Source organism: Equus asinus, chromosome 10 (genome assembly GCF_041296235.1).
Source record: "Equus asinus isolate D_3611 breed Donkey chromosome 10, EquAss-T2T_v2, whole genome shotgun sequence".
Lineage (NCBI taxonomy): Eukaryota > Metazoa > Chordata > Mammalia > Perissodactyla > Equidae > Equus > Equus asinus.
The window spans coordinates 20,832,106-20,850,744 of record NC_091799.1 but is presented as its reverse complement, the minus strand read 5'-3'; the positions used below and the strand labels follow the sequence as shown (position 1 = coordinate 20,850,744).

Below are 18,639 nucleotides of genomic sequence, written 5' to 3'. Positions count from 1 at the left end.
TCCTTCCAGGGGCTGCTGGTGCCCCCATGTCTTAGAGAAGCCCGGCTCCTGCCGGTCATGGAGCCTTGGAATCTGAACAGCATGTGTGGCTTTAGGGGTGGGGGGTGAGGGGTGCAGGACCAGTCAGGAAACCAGACACCATCTGTGGCTCATCCCCTCCGGCTCCCAGGCCCTCATGACTCTGGCCTGAGATCTGGCTGCTTCCTGTCAAGTGATGAATGGGTAACGTCTGCTTGTCCTAAGACCAGAAGAGCGCGGGGGCCGGGCTGGAAGAAGGACACAACAGCCAGAGCCATACCTCTGGGCCAGAATTCATTCAGTCATTCGTTCGTTCGTTCACTCTTCCAAGGCAGTATGGACTAGGGAGTCAGATAGACTGGGTTTCAAATGTCAGTTCTGCCTGTAGCCTGCTGTGTGGCCTTGGGCCTGTCACTTAATGGGTTTGAACTTTCGTTTCCTCCTCTGCGCAGTGTGGATCAGAGCAGTGCCGCAGGGTGGCTGTGAGGTGGAACGAGGTACGCACAGTGCTTGGCATGTGCCTGGCGCCATGCAGCGCCTGCTGCCTTAGCGATGGGCTGTGATGGTGTCCTCCCACCAGCCAGTGGGTAGGACGTCCCTTACTGCCCCAGCCGTGCACGGGGCGTGCAGTCGGTGGCATCTCTTTCTCTAGTTGCTCACAGCCCCACTGGACTGAAAGCAGCTTCGAATGGCAGCTCTCTCTGCTGTGTGGCCTTACTTTGGCAGGTCGTGTTTGTCCTTGGAGCCTCGGTTTCCTCACCTGCAAAATGGGGGTGCTGGCACCTCTTGGGTTTCTCGGGAGATGTCACCTCACTGAGCACAGGGTTGGTGCTCAATGTGGATGTTTCCTGATGCTAAGGCTGATCTGGCCTTGACCCCGCCAGTGGCCAGGCGCCGTGAGCTGCCACGTCTCCTTCCTGGGCCTCGGATCTCCATCTGTGGAGGGTGTGTTGGGCAGTGCCAGCCTGTGGCACCTCTTCTCCGGGCTGGCTGAAGGCCACAGGCAGTGGGCATCCATCTGACGCTTCTGCTGCCGGGAGCCTGCTGGACCAGTGAACTAGGCCCCGGTGTCTGCACTGGTGTGGGGTCACTTACGCGGGAGGAAAGACAACTGCTTGTAGGAGGACGTGAATTCACGGGGATGGTTTCTTGCTTTGGGAAAACCACCTGTGAAGCTGTTCACTCAGCTGGAAGGACCGAGAAGGGGTCTTCCCCAGAGAAACCAGCACAGCGTCCAGCTGAGGCCAAGCCTCCAAGGCCAGTTGTGTGCTTCTCCCGAGGCCTTTGCCACCTCTACCCCCAACCGAGGGGCAGCGACACCCCAGCCTCAGTGGACGGGCCAAGCGTGCGACTGGGCTCAGAGCCTTGTGGCATCAGGAGAACCCTGGCTGCACGCGCACATGCAGAAAAGGCAGGCAGGACACATGCAGCCTCCAGCTCGGTGTGGGAGCCAGCAAGGGAAGTGTAGACAAATGCTTGTGGCCATGCAGTGTACGAATGCCCTTCCAGAAGACCTGACACACACAGATCCTCACACGCTGGGGTGTGCCCCAAGCCGGGTCCGTCCTGAGCCTTCCTGGTGTTTTGGGTCATTTTCATGGGGAACTTCTATGAGCCTTCAGCCTCCACAAGGTGTGGCATTGGGCAGGAAGCGGAGGGACACGACTTCCCCCTAGATGGAGTTTCCAGAAATTGGGAGGCAAGGGCCGGGTGACAGTCTTGGTCAGAAAGACCACTTGGGCAGTCTCGAGCCCAGCACATCAGGGAGCTGATCACTTCTGGGGAGTGCCTGGGTACACCCAAGGCCGCGTCTCCCTCTGGTCACGCCCCGCATTAGGAAGAGCCTGGACGAAGGCTGGGCGGGGAGGCGCATGTCATGGGCTTTGCAAAGGTGGCCACAGTGCCCGTAAGTGATGACGAAGTTGATTGCTCCAGAGCGATCCCCAAGAGGCCGCACAGTGTGGTAGACAGAGCATGATCTGGGGTCCAGCAGCCCAGCCCTGCCACCAGCTGTGTGACGCTGGGCAAGTCCCTGGCCCTCTCTCAGCCCCAGTTCCCGTGTCTGTCACTTGGAAGCCGTCACTCCTGCCTTGCCCGGTGAGGGTTGGCACTAACGATGCTGGTAGCAGCGTCTCCAGGCTCCGCACATGCCAGGCTCTGTTCTCAGGAGTTTATATCTGTTAACATGTTTAATCCTCTCAGTGACCCTTAAGGATAGATCTCACTATTAGCCCCATTTTCCAGATGAGGAAACTGAGACACTTGTGGTTAAAGGAAGTGGGACCAGGATTTGAACCCAGGCAGTCGGGCTCCCAAAGGAGCCCTAGGCCGCAACCCCTGGGCTGGTGCCTACCCCATCCCTGGGTGCCTGGTGGATACACACGCTTTGAGAACCCAGGGGCCCATGCTCGCTGCAGAAGAAAGGCCCTCTTTGAGGCGGCGTTGAGTGTGGCCTGCGGCCCGGGTCTTGCATTCCACAGATCGTTGGCCCCTGACTTGGGCTTGGCTGCCGGGGCCTCATTGTTCTGCTCCGTTGGCAGGAGGCGCTGGGCACAGGCAGCTCCCAGAGTCCACGCAGGGGCCTGCGTGTGCCAGGGGCTTTCCCTGCTCTGCAAGTCTCCTCCCTCTCAATCTCTGCCTTGCTCTTTCTGCATCTTAAGCCCCTAGGAAGCAGCTTCTGGCAGGAATTTCCGGGATCAAGTGGTTGGGTTTCTCTTGGGGTACAGACAAAGAGAAAGCAGCTTCTCTGAAATCCCGAGCCCCTGGAGAGCCGCAAGAGGCGTGGCTGTCTCGGGCCAGACCGAGGAGGGCCTTGGCAGTCAGTGAGGGCTGGGTTCACATCTCCCCTCCAGAGCTTACTCGCAGCATGACCTTGAGCCTCCTCTCTCTGAACCTGATCCCCAGATGTGAAATGGGTCTAGCAACACCCCAGGAAGAATGGGAAAGATCTGGCCCACAGGAAGCACTCGGAGAACCTTCATTGCCTGCCTCCCTCCCCCCGCACGCCTCCCCTCTCCTCTCCCCTCTCCCCTCCTCCTTCCCCTTTGTAGTGGCCCTCTCTGGCACTTGGGGGCTGTGACTTGTGGAGTCTTCCTTGGCTGCTGCCTTCCTAGAACGAGGGCCTCTCCTCCTCCCTGGGGAGCGTGGTACAGTGGGTTCCATTAGGTTCCAGACACAACAGCTCTTAGAAAGAGTAATTCACCAAAGCCCCAGGGGGTTGACAGAAAAGGTGCCGTGGACAGCAGTGCGGCCTCAGCTTGGTGCCTCCTGTCCGTGGGGTCCCTCATGGCCCACCGGCCCTGGGATCACCCCTACCCTCTCAGCACTGGCCTCCTCCTTGAGTGGAGGGGCTTTTCAGTGGGAGGTACTGGAAAGGAAGATGATATATTCCCAGTAAGAAAGAGCCTTTGAGGACTGCTGCACGATGGTTTTGGGCAAAGATGCCATCGTGGGTTGGAATCCTGGCTCCGCTCCCTGTGATCCCTATGATCTGGACAGATCTCTCAAACTCCGTGTGCCTCAGTTTCCTCATCTGTAAAATGGAACAATGACAGAACCTGTTTTTCAGAGTTGTGAAAATGAGATGGGCTCGTAGAGAAGCGTATGGAGCAGAGCCCAGCATCATAAGGGCCCACAGTTATCATCATTATCTCTGTTATTTCTGATGAGGCCCCGGCGAGCTCCTGGGAAGCTCCTGAGAGCGTGCCGGCTGCCTCTGGGTGCAGATGTCGGATGCCATGTGGGTCAGGGGAGTGACATTGGTGAATACCTACTGAGTTTCCGCCCATGGTGACTTGCCCAAGGTCCCAGCCGGGGAGTGCTGGGATTGAGATACAAGCCCAGGCCTACTGGCCCCCAGAGGCTGGTGAGGTGGCACCAGGGACTGGGAAGCCAGAGACTGTGAGCAGGTGGCAGGTGAGTGCACACACGCATGGGCCCGGCCTGCAGCCCGCTCTGCTGCCTTCCGAGATAAAGACAGAACCTTCTAGCTGGAGACACTTCTCCTCCAACCTTTCCCCGGCGGTCTCCCTAAGGGCAGAGGATGGTGAACATGTCACCTCGAGGGGTCTGGGGGTGCACCCCGAAGCAGCTGCCGAGCCTGCAGGAGTCTCCGGTTTTATCTTAAAATTCATGCGCATTTTACATTCTGTTCCCTCTGTATCCGGTTTATTGTCGCACACATTTCCCTCCTGAGTAACAGCGCTGCCTCGGAAAGCTGCTCGTGTTTATCTGTTTATCCTGGGGCTTTTCGTACCCGGGTCCCCACTGTGTCACCCTGGGGCTGTGGGAGCTCAGGCACAGATGGTGGGGAGGCACTGATGGGGCTGTGGTCCCATGTGCATTTAAGGAAGTGGCCACAGTGGCCCACGTGGAGGAGGAGGGCTGGGGAGAGAGGATACCAGGCCCTGGGAGACCCAGAGGTCCAGGGGGAGGCGAGGCCTGCCTTGGGGCAGAGGCAGGGGTGTGGGAGGGAGAGAGGCCTCAGAAGTGCAGGCACACCCCCACAGTGCCTTCCACATGACTCCCATAAAAGAAAAAAAGAGACAGCAAGAGATCTGCCTATTTATGTGTATACATTACAGTGCACCACATAAAATGCCATGCATGGGGGTCAAAACTGGTCGAGGCTGGGCGGTTTCACAGATAGGAGAGCGCCCGGGCTGGCCACGCCTGGCAGGAAGCTCTCAGCCGCTGAGACGCCCCTGCCAGCCTGAGTTGGGTGCAATCTGCAGACTCTGCCGTCTGCTCCAGGTGGCCTCGCTTACTGCCATCTATTTTGTGTGCTGGAGAGCAGTTTTGCTCCAAAATGCTGACGAAAGGTGTGAAGGAGGAGCTGCGTCTGCCCTGAGGACACAGGAAGGACAGTGCTGGACGCCCGCATGCAGGTTCTATAGAGGCTCCGGGTGCCTTCCAGGACAGAGCCGGGAAGGCCGAGATCAAGCTCATCCGGCAGGTTAGGGCTTGGCGGACATCCTTTCACAGGTCAAAGGGCATCAAAGACATCCCTGAGCCTGGGAGGGCTGGCCCGACACCCACTGTAGCTGGAAAAAACTACAGTGGGGAGGAAGGAAGAGTGATTCGCAGCCCGAGACGCTGTGACCAGCTTTCTGGGCCGGTGACTGTAACAACCCCTCTTGGTGCTGAGTCCTGTCCCACTGCCCAGAAGACCCCTGTTGGTGGGCGGGAGGCCTGCTTAGGAGGTGCATGCAGCAGGGCTTGCCGACCACAGACCAGGGAAAGCTCTCGGTTTGGGATTTGGCTGGTGGGGGTGCAGATGCCCAGGTTAGAGACCACGAGAGGCAGAGTCCGTCCAGGGAGACAGGTGACGTCTTGGGTTGGGCTCCCCAGATGCAGACCTGAGACGCGGCTGCATGGTGGAGGCAGACAAGCCGGCGTGCCCTCTCAGACCCAATCCGCTGCTCCCCACCGCCGGTCTCTGGAGTGTGAGTTAGACCTCAGAGGGTCCTGACCTGAGCCAGGGGAACTGGCTTTCATACTCGACCCCTCAGTTATTGATTAGGGTCTCCCCAGGGGGCCTTCCACTCCTGGGGACTTTGGCCCTCCAGAGGGTGTAGGCAAAGCTGCTCCAATAGCCTGGGCTGGTCCTTGGAGGTTCTGTTCGGGACGTGTCAAGCGAGAGGTGCCCTTGGGAAGCCAGGGCAGGGTCTGGTAGAAGTAGCAGCAGCCAGATTCGGGGGGTCCTCCCCCCATGCGGGGACTACACCCGGTGTCTTCAGTGTGTCAGGATGCCTGCTTCATCCTTGGCAGCCCTGTGGGAACCCAGGCCTGGCCCTGGGCAGTGCTGCTGCAGAAAAACTGGTGGGGGAATGAAGACCTTCCTCCCAAGGGGAGGGGCTCTCCCCTTGCATCCAGCAGGATCACGGTGGCTGCGTGCTGGCCCTCCCTCGGGTCCTACAGCTTCTTCTGTGTGCCCGAGCCTCGGTCCCTGCCCCAGGGCGCTCATCTGCTGGGGAGGCCGGCAGAGGCTTCCTGGTGACACTAGGAGTAGCAGTGATATTGGGGTCCGAGGAGGCCTTCAGCTCAGGCCAGGGCACATAGTGGGTGCTTCCTCGGAGGCAGCTGCTACGGTTACTATGGCAACTGGTGACTAGCATCCAGGGCTCTCCCGGGGCCTTAGATGTGGCAGCCCAAGCTTTGAAGGTTGAGGGCTCTGCCCCTGCCCAGAGGTTTGTGCAGGACTGTGCGCGGGACCCACGGCCTTCGCTTTCCCAGTGTTTGGTGGTCAGGCCCCAGCCAGGATGGGGATGCGATGTCCTTCCTGCAGCGGCTGCTGGCAGGCTGACTCATGGTCTCTCTCTGTTGAGCACCCAGGATGCCAACCTGGGTTTACGTGGGGGTCATGATGGGGACAAGAGTGCAGAACTTCCCCCCAAGAGGAATGGAGGGTGGTAATGTGGAAAAAAAAGACTTTGGAGTCGGGACGTGTGGGGTTCAATCTGGTGCCTCCCTTTCTGGCTGGGGGGACCAGCTTTAGATTTTTCCCTGCTCAGAGCCTCAGTTTCCCCCTCTGTCCAATGGAGATAATCCTAGCCACCTAGTCAGGACAGCATTGTGGAGGGAAAGTGTGTCATGTGAGGTGTCAAGTCGTGTGGCTTCTGAGCTGGCTGACTATGGGTGGGTTACCTGCCTGCTCTGCCCCTCAGCTCCCACGTCTGTAACCTGGGCCGAGTGAGAGCACCCTCTCTGTCCGAGGGCCGTCACGAGAGAGTGAGCAGGCTTGCAGATAAGAAAGCTCTCATTTTCTTTTGCAGCCCGTGCCTTGTGAGGTTGGCATGCAGGATGGCAGGACAGCCCAGCCACATGCCCCACGGAGGGAGCCCGAACAACCTGTGCCATGCCCCGGGGCCTGCGCCCCCTCCTGACCCACAGGTAAGGCCTTTTCCTCTGTCTGTAGTGTCTTGGGGATTCTCTGAGGAACGCAGGCCCCTGAGGCCGCTTCGTCCCGGCCCCTGGAGGAAGGGTGTCAGCAGCCGCGAGGCAGAGCCTCCTCTTGAATGCTTCCCATGATAGGCGAGAGCTCACTGCCTCCCCTCGGCAGCCCTTCCTTTCACTCAGCAACACTCAGAGAAGCTTCCTCTGGGCCAGGCTCTGGGCCCGGACCGTCCTGCCCTGGGGGGTTTCCATGGGAGTGGAGCAACTTTATCTCAGAGGAGTCAGCACTGGGCAGAAGGGCGGACATAGAGGGCATTGTGGAGGCCCCAAGGAGAGAGTGAGGGTGCGGGGGAGAGGCCAGGGGTGCTCGGGCTCAGAAAGTGCTTCCTTGCGATGAGCCAGAGTCTGCCTCCTTGTTTGGTCCTCACCGTGTCTGGCCCTCTTCATCCTCTTTGTCTAGAACCAGCAGAGCGTCAGGGACACTGGTTTCCTTACACCTGCCTCACCCTCTCTGTAGATCCTTGGAGGGCCAGGCAGCCTTTTGCAGCTTTTCTAAACATGGCTTCTAGGGTTCTGAGCTGCTCGCATACCCCGTGCCTTTGCACATGCTGTTCGCTGGGCCTGGAGTGCGCTCCCTGGCTTTTCCTCCAAGCCTTGGTCCAAATGCCGCTGCTCCTGGGGAGCCTTCTCGTCCCCCCCTCCCTCCTCTGTCTGCCTCCACGCCTGTGCACAGGCTCGGTCATGGCCACCATCACACCCCTCTGCGGGACTGCTTCCTGCGTCTGCTCCTTTCCTAGACAGAAAATCTTCCAGGGCCGGGCTTCACTGGTCCCCCCATCCCGGGCCAGGCACGGAAGAGCCCCTGAGTGCCCACGAGTTAATGAACTACAGGGACCTGCAGTGCCCCCACCCAGCGCACGGCTGTGTGTGAGCCAGACCCCGTCTGCTCTTAGCGAGCACACAGCCTTGCAGGAGAGAAGGATAGGAAAGAAGGCTAAAGACGCTCAGCCGCCTGTGGAGCTCCAACAAGGCACCTGATCTGAACTAGGGGCCAGAGAGTCTTCCTTGAGGAAGTGGCATGCAAAGGATGGAGGGGACAGAGCTTGGCTGGGCACATCGGCCAGGGACAGATGCTATAGGGTCCTGTGGATAGCCTGGAATGTTGAAAATTAATTGTCCAGGGTTGGCATTTGTTCCAGGACTGTGAGACCTAAATCAGGGGCAGGCTCAGAGATAATCACCTTCCTGAGCCATAGAAGGATTGTCACAGCTTCTAACTGCCTAGTTCCTCTTAGAGGACTTCAAGTGGACTGGGGTTTGACCTCTTTGGTCAGGGTTGCCGTGTGCAGTTGTACAGGTTATACACTGCACAGAAGTGCCTGGCCAAGGAGGCAGGTGAGTCTGAAATCCTTCTCTTGCCTCTGAACTCTCAATCAAGCCATGCTCCCTAGTGCAGAATTGCTTCAGCCCAAAGGAGGGAGAACCTCTGTAGATTCACACAGAAGCAACGTGTGAACTGGTAGACACACAGGCGCGTGGAGAATCCCAAGGCATCTATGCTATTTGTACTCTCCATTCCCATTACTGCCTAGGGTGCAGGGGCCCATTTCCTAGCTGGAATTCAGGAAGGCAGATCCAAGAAAGCTGGAAGCCCGTTTACACTGCTCGTCCAGAGTCCACCAGAACATCTCACTGATGACTGGGGCCTCCTCGGGTAATGTAGCAATTTGTCATATTAAGTCATTCGCTAACAATTGAGTCCCCCTTGATTAATCTCCCAGAATTAGCCAGTTGCATTTTGAGCAATTAGGGTTAATTACAGCCTCATTTGGCAGAGGAGAGAGCCCCGTAATTATTCCGCGAACCAGGCGAGGAGGCGGTGGGCGGCAGTGGTGGCTGCGTCCGCGGCGTGCCGTCGCACGTGTTGGAGTGGGTAATGACATAGTTAAGAGCAATTAGATACGATTACTCGGTGTTGGGCAGCGGCTGTCAGAGAAGATGCCCCCGGTCCCGCCAGCATCTGGCCGGGCGTGCAGAGCTGGGGCGTGCCTCAGCGCTGACACTGTGGCTGCTGCAGGTTGGGACGGGAACGAGGACAGTCAGACGCTTTCTCTCTCCTGTCTCATGAAGCACTGGTGTTTAAACACCGTCTGGGGAGACATCACGGCCCGAAGCTTGCCTGTTTCAGAACATAGAAACACCTCACAATGACGGCAGAGGCATTTTCCTTTATGGCAGGAGACCCTGCTGTTTTCCTGAGATCATCCTTAGAGGAGGGAGCCAGGCTCCACGACAAGAATGCTGTGCTCTGGACCAGGCTGGGTTCGGCTCTCAACTCCGTCCTTCAGCATCCAGGTGACGTTGAGTCCATGACCTCTCTGAGACTCAGTCTCCTCATCTGTAAGATGGGGCCGTGAAGACTCAATGAGATAAACATCCAGCCTGGCCTCCAACATTGTGGGTGTTAAGGAATCGGTGTGTCCTGGATCTTATTCTTATATTTTAAAATTCACTTTCGTTTCCATGGCTAGAGAACCCGTAGCTGGAAATACCCCCAATGTAGAAAGAACAATTTAGCAAACACTCAAACTTGGTTTTTCTTAATCCTCTGTGCCCGAGGCTAGTGGTTTATTCATTTCAAGGAGCTTTCCGGCTCTGAGAGCTGTCAGCATATGAAAATATGTTTACTGAACCCAGCAGAATCGTATGTGAAATTCATATATGCTTGAGCATGCTGAAAGTGCCTGCTTTTATTCAAGTTTCTAATAAATGAATGAATGGAGTTGAGAAGAAGAGCTTAAACTCCCCATACTTTATGATTTTACCAATTTACCAGCACTGCAGAGCATTTTCACTGGGACTGACACACAAGACTCAGCTGACCCGCTAAGAACCACAGGAATTTCCAAGAAGGAGAAAGGTGTTCTTGTCTGAGAAAGCCCCAGCTAATGTGTCTTCCATCTGGAAAGTCTTTGCAAACCTGGCTGGGACGTGCCAAGTCCGGTTATATTCGGCGCTGTTCAGAAGGGAGGAATGTGCGTAACTTTGCAGACGATGGGGCAGCTGTCTCTAGGTCTGCAATGAGCAGACCAAAATCTTTGTGAAAATCTTCCCAAAGCAATAACAGTAGGTAGATAAGATTTAATGATCAAATATTAACTGCCGTTAAAATTCAAGAAGTGTTTGCTAAGTGTTGTCAATTCAGCAAGTGCTTGTCTGGGTCCCCTGCTATGGGTCTGCTGGGAGCCCTACATAGAAGCAGATTGAGCCAGCGCTTTGAGGGGGACGCCCCCATGGAGGGACGGACAGATGCTGAGGGAGCCCAGAGGATGGGGTGGCTAGTTCCACCCGGGACATCGGGGTGGGACAAGGAAAGCTCTAGAAAGGAGATGACATGTGGGCTAATGATGATCAGGGGTTTGGGACAGGACGGGGAGAGGAGGATGTTCCAGGAAAAGGAAGGAGCCGGAGCTGAAGGTGTGGGACCAGGCTGGTTAGGTGAGTGAATACGTGGAGCTCCGATTAGGTGGCCTGGCTGGTGGTCATGACAGGCCTGGGATCCATCCTCTGTCATTCGGAAATGAGTCTGGAGTGAATGGGGAGCCCAGTGTGGGTTTTAAGTTGAGCAGGGGTTTGGGTTTTAGAAAGATCACTGGTGGCTAAGGCTCGAGGCACAAGCAAGATGAGAACAGGAGGAGACGAGGAGCCGCTGCCCTCACCCAGGGGAGATGGATGCCTCGGCTGGAAAGGGCCGGACATGGGCAGGGAAGATTTCCAGAAACTTCCAGTGGGGAAAACCAACCGCACGTGGTAACTGAAGGCTGAGGGAGAGGGAAGTCAGGGAGGTATCCGGCCTTCTGGCGTGGTGGCTGATCTCTGGACTGTTTTCCCCCTTCCAGTCTTTGTCAGTTGTCGGCGCTGGTTCCCAATTCTCGCACCCATGTGTTTCAGCTCAGCCCTCCCTGCGCTCGCTTGGGCGGGGTTGTCCTGGGGGAGCCGCTCAAGGGACATGAGTTTAGGTGTTGTTATCAGGCATCCTCCAGGCTTTCGGTGTCTCGCTCACTGTTCCCCTGAGCTGATGGCCCCTGGAAATGCCTGTAGACTTCCGGGCTCAGACAGGGTGGTGGGCGTACCTACAGTATGACACCTGGCACTTACCTGAACTCGGAGAAGTGGGCCTTATTCAGAGCTCCATTGTGCAGGGAAGGAAACCAAGATGAGTAACGTGTCCGTTTCGCTATTGAGGGGTAGAGCCAGGGGCCCCTGCAGGTCCCGTGGCCCCGAGGTGCGCCTTCTGCCACTAGATCTGCCAGAGGGAAGACGGGCTTTGGCTTTGAAATTAGCCAGATCGCGAAGAGCCGAGTAGGGTTGGCCTCATAAAGAGTCTGACAATATGGACTCTGTAAATCGTGCCCTTCTTTGGTGCAACACGGGTTTAAAGCGCATCGCTATGTACACACAGACTGAATCCATTAGAAGTTCCCAACACGCCATGTCAGATGTCTTTAAAGGTGAAATTCGTTTACGGGAAATGTCATTCTGATGAAATGTGCTTTTTAAAATCACAGAAACGGTTGCCTTAAAATTAATGATGCATTGCAAATATCAGGGAAGAAAGACCCATCCAGTGTGAGGATGATTAAAATTCAGGTCAGAAGTCTGACTTAGTCAGGCTAAATTTTTTAATGAGATTTCAGAAAATTAATTGGGCGAATGTATTTTTATTCTTTTAATATGTAATTTTATGCTCCTGTTTAAAGAAAGAGAAAGGATTTGTCGATGGCTCAGGCTTATTGTGGTTCAAACATTTTAAACCCAAATTAGCGCAGGGCTGGGGGTGTTGGTGGCCTAATTTGATCTGACTTGGAGAAGAGAGCTGGGTTTCTCCGAGCTTTCTGGGGCGGGGGTGTCCTGGGGTGGTCCTGAGAAGGCTGGCGGCATTTCTTGGGAGGGTGGGGGCAGGGATGACTCAAGGACCTTGGCCATCTCCTTGGCTCCTGGTTCCCCCAGACTCCTCCAGCTGTCCGGGGAGCTGCTCCCAGGCTCCTCCTTCTCAGATCGTGTCCTCCCCAGGCAGCGCAGCCTCCTCCCTTGGGCCCCCTGCAGCTGGCATCAGTGAGCATCCCTGCCACCTCCTCCCAGCCCCTCCACCCCATCTCCTCTCCCTCTGAGGGGGAACTAAGGGGCTTCCACCCTGGGGAAGAGGGATGAGGAGTCAGAAATGGCCTCCAGTGCCCACTGTGCGGCCCTAGGCAATCCCTTTGTCTAGCACAGTCCTGGGTGACTTGTGCAGGGGACACTGAAGTCACAACCCTGCAGGGGCACATCAGCCTCGCTGCTTCACTGCAGCTGGGTGATGTTGGGGAAATGGCCTCTTTGAGCCTCAGTTTCCTCATCTGTGAAATGGGGCTGTGAAGATTCAGTGAGCTGGCGTAAACACCCAGCGTGGCATCCGACATCGTGAGTGTTAAGGAGATGGGATGTCATGGGTCTTATTCTTATATTTTAAAATTCATTTGCGTTTTCACAGCTCGAGAGCCCGGAGCTGGAAATGCCCCCAATGCGGACCCTCGGTGGGGTGGGGACGGTGTGACCTTGATAACAGCAGCCGAGAAATCCCTGTGCTTGTTCCCTGGGCCAGGCATCCACCAGGCCTGGCACTGTGCTCACCCTGCGACCGCTCATCCGCAGCCCCTAGGAAGTAGGTGCTACCGTCCTACAGACACTCTCCAATGCCAGTACCAATAACAACAACAACCGACAGAGAGCATTTCCTATGCGCCAGCCCCTCTCCTAAGTGCTTTCATTTGTTATTTACCCCCCGGCCCCCCTCTGAAGGGAGCATCATCATTATCTCTGCTGTATAGAGGGGAAACTGAGGCCCAGAGGGGTTGCCCAAGGCCCACAGCCAGGAAGTGGCAGAGCCGGGATTTGAACCCAAGCCCATGGGCCCCAGTGTCACAACTGACAGCGCCAGAGTGGGGTTCACCCCTCTGCCAAGCTGTGCCCCAGGAGTTGTGTTTATTTTTCCCAGGAGCCAGCATGGGGTCCCTGACAAAACGGGACAGTAAGCATGCGATGAGCCGTTGTCAGAAAGGCCATCAGGAGTATTGCTGTTGGAGCCGCCGTTGTGCGAGCCATTCTGGGCCAGCCCCGAGTTTGCCTGCAGCTTAGAGATCCCTAGGCCCTTTCCACCGACTTCGTCTTTTGGAGCCTGGGAAATCCCGGGGCTGGTCTTACTAACATCCCCTCATCCCCTCCTTATGGATGACCTCGCTTGGGTGACCCAGGACAGGAGGCAGGCCCTGGAGGTGGTAACAGAAAGAGGCCTGACCTTTTGGGTCAAGAACTCAGTTCACCTTTCCATTTTCCACTCAAAACCCCTGAGTTAAATCGGGATCAGGACTCAGCTGGCTCAGACAGCCGTGCCCAGGAGCCCCGTGTCCCATGGTGCCCCCACCTGGTCAGAGGCGACCTCGGGACAGGGCCCCATCCCGACCCCTGCGAGGGCAGTGGTGGCCCCCGGAGCCTGCCGGGCCTGTGCCCCTCACGCGGGTGCTGCTGCCCCGTAACCTGCCCCCCCATGCAGGAGCTCATTCCTCTAATTAGGCCTGATGGTTGTGACGGGAAATGCAAATCTGGGTCATCGCATATGCAGATGTGCAGCTGGAGTCTCAGTGATGCTGGCTGGGATGTCACCCACATCTTCTGGGGGCGTCGGGGGGCGGCTGTGGAGCTGGGCAGTGTGGCCTCCCACCAAGGCGCATCCCTGGGGTGGACGGAGAATGCCAGGGACTCCAGCCAACTTCCCACTCGTCACATTGAGAAGCCCAGTGTTCCCAGGGCAAGGACCTTAGTCACATCCTCCAAACCCTTCATGTACCAGAGGGGAAACTGAGGCCCAGAGAGGGGAGGGACCGTGCCCCATGTCACCCCCCAGCGTGGCTTGTTCTAGATCATCAGGGAGTTCAAGTCCCAGCTCCCCACTGACTACCTGTGTAACCGTGCCTCAGTTTCCCTATTTATAAAATGGGATTAAAAGCTTCACTTTACAGGGAGACTTAAATTATAAAATCTGTCTAAGCAGCTAGTACAGTAACTGACCCAAGTAGGTGCCCAAGCTGTCAGCTTGTCCTCATGTTCATGAGTGTGTGGATTCCTCCAGGTGCCCAGAAAGTTGTACTTTTCTGAGGGTGTCTGATTTGGGCTGCACTGATAGAAGTGACGGTGGCTGGGTCACATGTGCCAGGCTGTTCTCATTGTGTCATTCAACAAGTGCGCCCTGAGCATTTGCTCACTTTTGAGGGCCCCCCTTGGGAGAGGCCCACGGTCGGGGACAGGGTGGGGCTCAGGTGCCTGAAAGAAGTGGGGCCGAGGCAGGAAGTAGGCCCGCTGGTCACGGGGTCTTGAAGGATGAACAGAGGCGGAGTCTGAGTTGGGAGGCCACACGGTACAGTGCCAAGGGCGTAGGCTCCAGAGTCCAGGGTCCCGGGTTCAAGTCCTAGCCCTGCCATTACTCACCACGGGGACTGGAGCCGGTCACTGCCTCCCTCCGAGCCTCAGTTTCCTAAAATGGGGACAGCAATGACGTCTACTCACAGGGCACTGGAAGCGTTCTGCATGGTGCCTGCATGCAGTAAGTGCTCAATAAATGCTTGCTTGCTTTATGCTGGTGGGCTCTCAGTATATAGGTAGGTTAACTGCTGTCCCTGAAGAACTTGCCTGAGAGACAGCACCCATGGGGGACCATCAGCTTCCTCCTCCAGCCCTCCCTCCCACTCGGTACCCAGGCAGGAGCATCTTCAGATCTCCCGCCTCTGGAGGTAATTGTGCCTCCAGACTTCAGGGCCAATGGTCGGCCCACCTTTTGTCTGGCGGAGGGAGGGAGGCAGCAGGATGGCGGGCAGGGAGGCTGGGCCTCGCATGACTCACTCCCAGCAGGAGGGGGTCTGGTAGGGTTTCCTTGGCGCAGAGCTGGGCCTCAAGTGGGACAGGGGCCGGGGAGTAGCTGCTCAGGGCCCCGGCTCCTTACTCCTGCCCCGCCTGGCAGTACCTACAGCGGCCCCTGAGCACCTACTGTGTGCAGGGCTTGGCGCTCTCACGAGATCCTCGTCGTGACCCTCTGAGACACGCATGCTTCTGTTAGCTCCACCTCACGGACGAGGAAACGGAAGCACAGAGTGGCTGTGTAACTGCCCCAGGTCACCAGCTGGGGACCAAGGCCACTGGCCCAATACTCAACTGCCAGTCACACAAGGTTCCCAAGGTGTCTCCAGGGGCTCATTGATCTCAATGTTGGTATTCCAGGTAGGGAGAGTTCCAGAACGCAGCCCAATAGGTCACCTGATCTTCCACCCTCTCGGATGCTTCCGACCCCGGCAGAGGTGTTTTCACGTCAGAAAATTCAGCTCCCTCTGCTTCAATGGCTCTCAGTGTTGCTCACCCCACCCCCACTCCCCAAACCAAACCCCACTGACATTTCTGTGCACCTACTACGTGTGAAGCATCCAGCAATGACTGAGACCCTGTCCTCATGTTACCACTCAGCTGGGGAGGGTCCCCAGTGTCTGTGACCCCCGACCCCAGAGTGGCCCATGGGGGCTGTAGTGGGAGAGAGGGCAGGGAAGTCTGCACGTCACCGTGTGACGAGGGCAGGGCTGGCCCCCTGGGCCTCCATTTCCACCTCTGTCACATGGCAACAGCAGAGCCCATCTCTCCAGGCTGACAAGGGGCAGACCAGAGGCGTGGCCTCCTCTCCCCATCGCTCCTTTCCCCCCTGAGAGCACGTGAGCACGTGTGTCATGGCGGGGCAGCAGACACTGGCCAAGGCTGCCTCCCCTGGCAGCTCCACCCCTGGGCAGGTCCTCCAGCTTGACCGTGGGCTTCAGTGCTGGTCCCTGGAGAGTCAGTGTGAAGTCTCTGGGTTCTTCGCGTCACCGTAAAGGGGGCAGGTTATCCAAAGAATGGGCTCAGAATGTGAGGCTGCATAGTTCACTGCAGTTTTCTCATCTCCGAGATGGGAACGGTCCCCCAGGAGGGAAGCTGCCGCTTCTTACGGTGACTCGCAGGGTCAGGGCTGGGGGTTACACATGGAGGGCCGTGGGCCCGGTGAGACCCTGCAGGGCCTCCCCCAAGCTATGTGATCTTGCCCAGGCCTTTGATATCCCTCCACTGGGTGTTTATTGCACCTGCTCTGCTTGCTGGCTCCAACCTGGGCATGGAGGATTGAGGAGTGGGCAACGTGGGCGAGGCCCTGGCTCCACCAATCCAGCCTTCTGGGGGTGGGAGACAGAAACGCGCAAACCACCGAGTGGCCAGATCGTGGGGGTGGCGATAGTGCTGTGGAGGAGACCGGTTGGCAGCCTCGGTTTCTTGTCTGCAGAGTGGGGTCATACGGGGATCCACTGGAGCGGTGTGGAGAGCTCCGAGGGGGCGATGTTGGCTTTCAGAGGGTTTGGTGACTGAAGTCCCGACGGCGCCTTCAAGAGCTGTTGCTCGGGTTTCTGGGGTTCTGAAGGAGCAACGTTCCCAGGTCCCCGGCTGCCCAGGTCCAGCCTTCCACTCCAGCCTGACCGATGCCCTCTGTCCCGCCCCTCCAGAGGCACCCGAATGCCCTGTCTTTTCGCTGCTCACTGGCAGACTTCCAGATCGAGAAGAAGATAGGCCGAGGGCAGTTCAGCGAGGTGTACAAGGCCACCTGCCTGCTGGACAGGAAGACGGTGGCTCTGAAGAAGGTGCAGGTGAGCCGCCGACCGTGGGGCTGGGGCTGCGTGGCAGGAGCTGGCCTCTGTGTCTACATGCTGTGGCCCTGGGCCAGTCCCCCCCCTGCCCTCCCTCCATAAGTGAGGGAGATTAGTACCCACCTCACTGGGCTGTGGAGAGAAACAGGTGGACTCCGTGTGTATGAAAGCTCATCATGGGCCATGAAGGAGAAAACAAATGAGCGTGCACTGAGCTCCTGCTGTACACTGGTCATGCCAGGAGCTCAGAGAACCTTGATGGCAGTCCTGTGGGTGGGATTATCGTCCCATTTTTCAGATGAGGAAAACAGTGCAGAGATGCAAATAACTCGCCAGAGTGAGCTAAGAGGGAGCCAAGACGCCGGCCCGTGTCCACCCGACCCTGGTGTCAGCACTCCCCTGCTGTTCCTGGGCTAGAGCGTCCTTGCTGACCTCCGTGTCCCTCCTGAATGGAGGAAGCTGGTCCAGCAGACGTTTTTAAGCAGGAGAGTCTGGCTGGGAAGCATTTCAGCGAGAGCCGCTGGGCCCGTGTGAGCCCGCGTTTCTGCAGGACACGGATTTGAATCCTCCAGCATAGCTTGCCAAGGTCCTGGATTTGCTCATTTGTCCTTAAAGAATGAGATGAACAACCTGGGCAGAGGAGGCCAGGAGAGAGGAGGCAACGAGGTGCAGTCACGGGTAGGGAGGTGGGCAAAGAACCCCGGCTCGGAGCCCGCCAGCAGGATGGTGTCCCTGTTGATGTGTGGACCGCGTGCAGCCCCAGATCGCTGGAGGAGGGCCGGCTCCTCTGTGCAGAAAAGGCCCGTTTCTGCTCTTCGTCTTCTGAGGAGGAGCTCCTTGGAAATAAGTCAGAAGGTGCTGGGAGGACCCACGCAGAGAAGCACGAACGGGGCCGGGGTGGGAGGGGCACGGTGCCGCCTGCTGTGCCTGCATCTTCTTACTCAGTCCGCACGACCGCCCTGTGAGGTTGGGCTATTGGCCCCATTGGCAGAGGTGAAGACTGAGGCTCTGAGCCTGTTTCCTGGCCTGCCACTTGTCACGGGCCTTCTCTGGGCCTCAGTCTCCTCTGTAAGTTGGCGGCAGTGACTCCTGTCTCATGGGAGTCGCTGTGAGGATTTGGCATAAAGTGGTCAGCACAGCACCCCCGGCATGTGGTGGGCACCCAGTAAGCCAGCCGTTGTCCTTACGGGGGTCCGTTGGCGAGGAGGTGGGAGAGCCAGGACTGGAGTCCCGGTCCTCGTGGCTGCCGGTGGGGGTCGCTGGGTGCTGGGTTTTAATCCCCCTTTCTCTTCTTCGTCTCGCCCAAGATATTTGAGATGATGGACGCCAAGGCCAGGCAGGACTGCGTCAAGGAGATCGGCCTCCTGAAGGTGAGTGCTCTGGGCCCAGTAGCCCCTCGCTTCCTCAAGGTGGCCCAGGCCCCAGGCTGGGCCACGTCATGGCCATCACAGCCTGTAGCCCGTTAGGTTCAGAAAGGACACCCTTTTCGGGGCAGTGGCTCATTCATTTTCTTGTGGCTCGGTCAGCATGGACCCCTCACGGTGCCCCCAGACTGACTGTCCTTGCCCCACGTTGATCCTGCTTGTGGATGGCAGTACTCGGCACCCAAGTCGTTCCCCCAAGGGCCCCCAAATCGCTGCCGCAGGAGCCGCCCCCTGTAGAGGAGACGGCAAAGCCAGCCTGGTGTGCTGGGGGGATTAGCAGCCAGCGTGTGGCCCAGGGTTCCTGGTGCTGGAGGGCCCGGGGTTGTCATCCTGTCGGGCTCGTCCAGGCCCCCCACAGGCAGAGGCAGGATGCCCAGCTGGGGAGGGGTCCCTCTGTGGGCAGAAGTCCCTGGTTCAGCCGGAGCGGGGCTCACTGGACGGGGTTGTGTGAAGGACAGACGATGTGCCCGGCCTGTCCAGGGCGGGGTGGGGGTGGGGTCTGTGGTCGTCCCCATTTGCGTCCACATTGGCCTCCCCAGAGTCAGAGATAACAGAACTTTCTG

At 57.6% G+C, this 18,639-nt stretch overlaps 1 protein-coding gene across 4 annotated transcripts in view; it reads left to right on the top strand.

The window, feature by feature from the left end:
* NEK6 (NIMA related kinase 6) overlaps positions 1–18,639 on the top strand; it is an 84,934-nt gene that overhangs the window by 35,631 nt on the left and 30,664 nt on the right. For 3 of the 4 annotated variants that reach the window (XM_044778810.2, XM_044778808.2, XM_014840633.3), the window contains 3 exons: positions 6,792–6,909; positions 16,512–16,652; positions 17,960–18,022. In XM_044778810.2, the coding sequence (XP_044634745.1) occupies positions 6,820–6,909; positions 16,512–16,652; positions 17,960–18,022 (294 nt within the window). In that variant the 5' untranslated portion in view covers positions 6,792–6,819. Of the gene's footprint in view, positions 1–4,731; positions 4,973–6,791; positions 6,910–16,511; positions 16,653–17,959; positions 18,023–18,639 lie in introns of those variants that run through there. The other variant, XM_044778809.2, reaches the window with a different exon arrangement.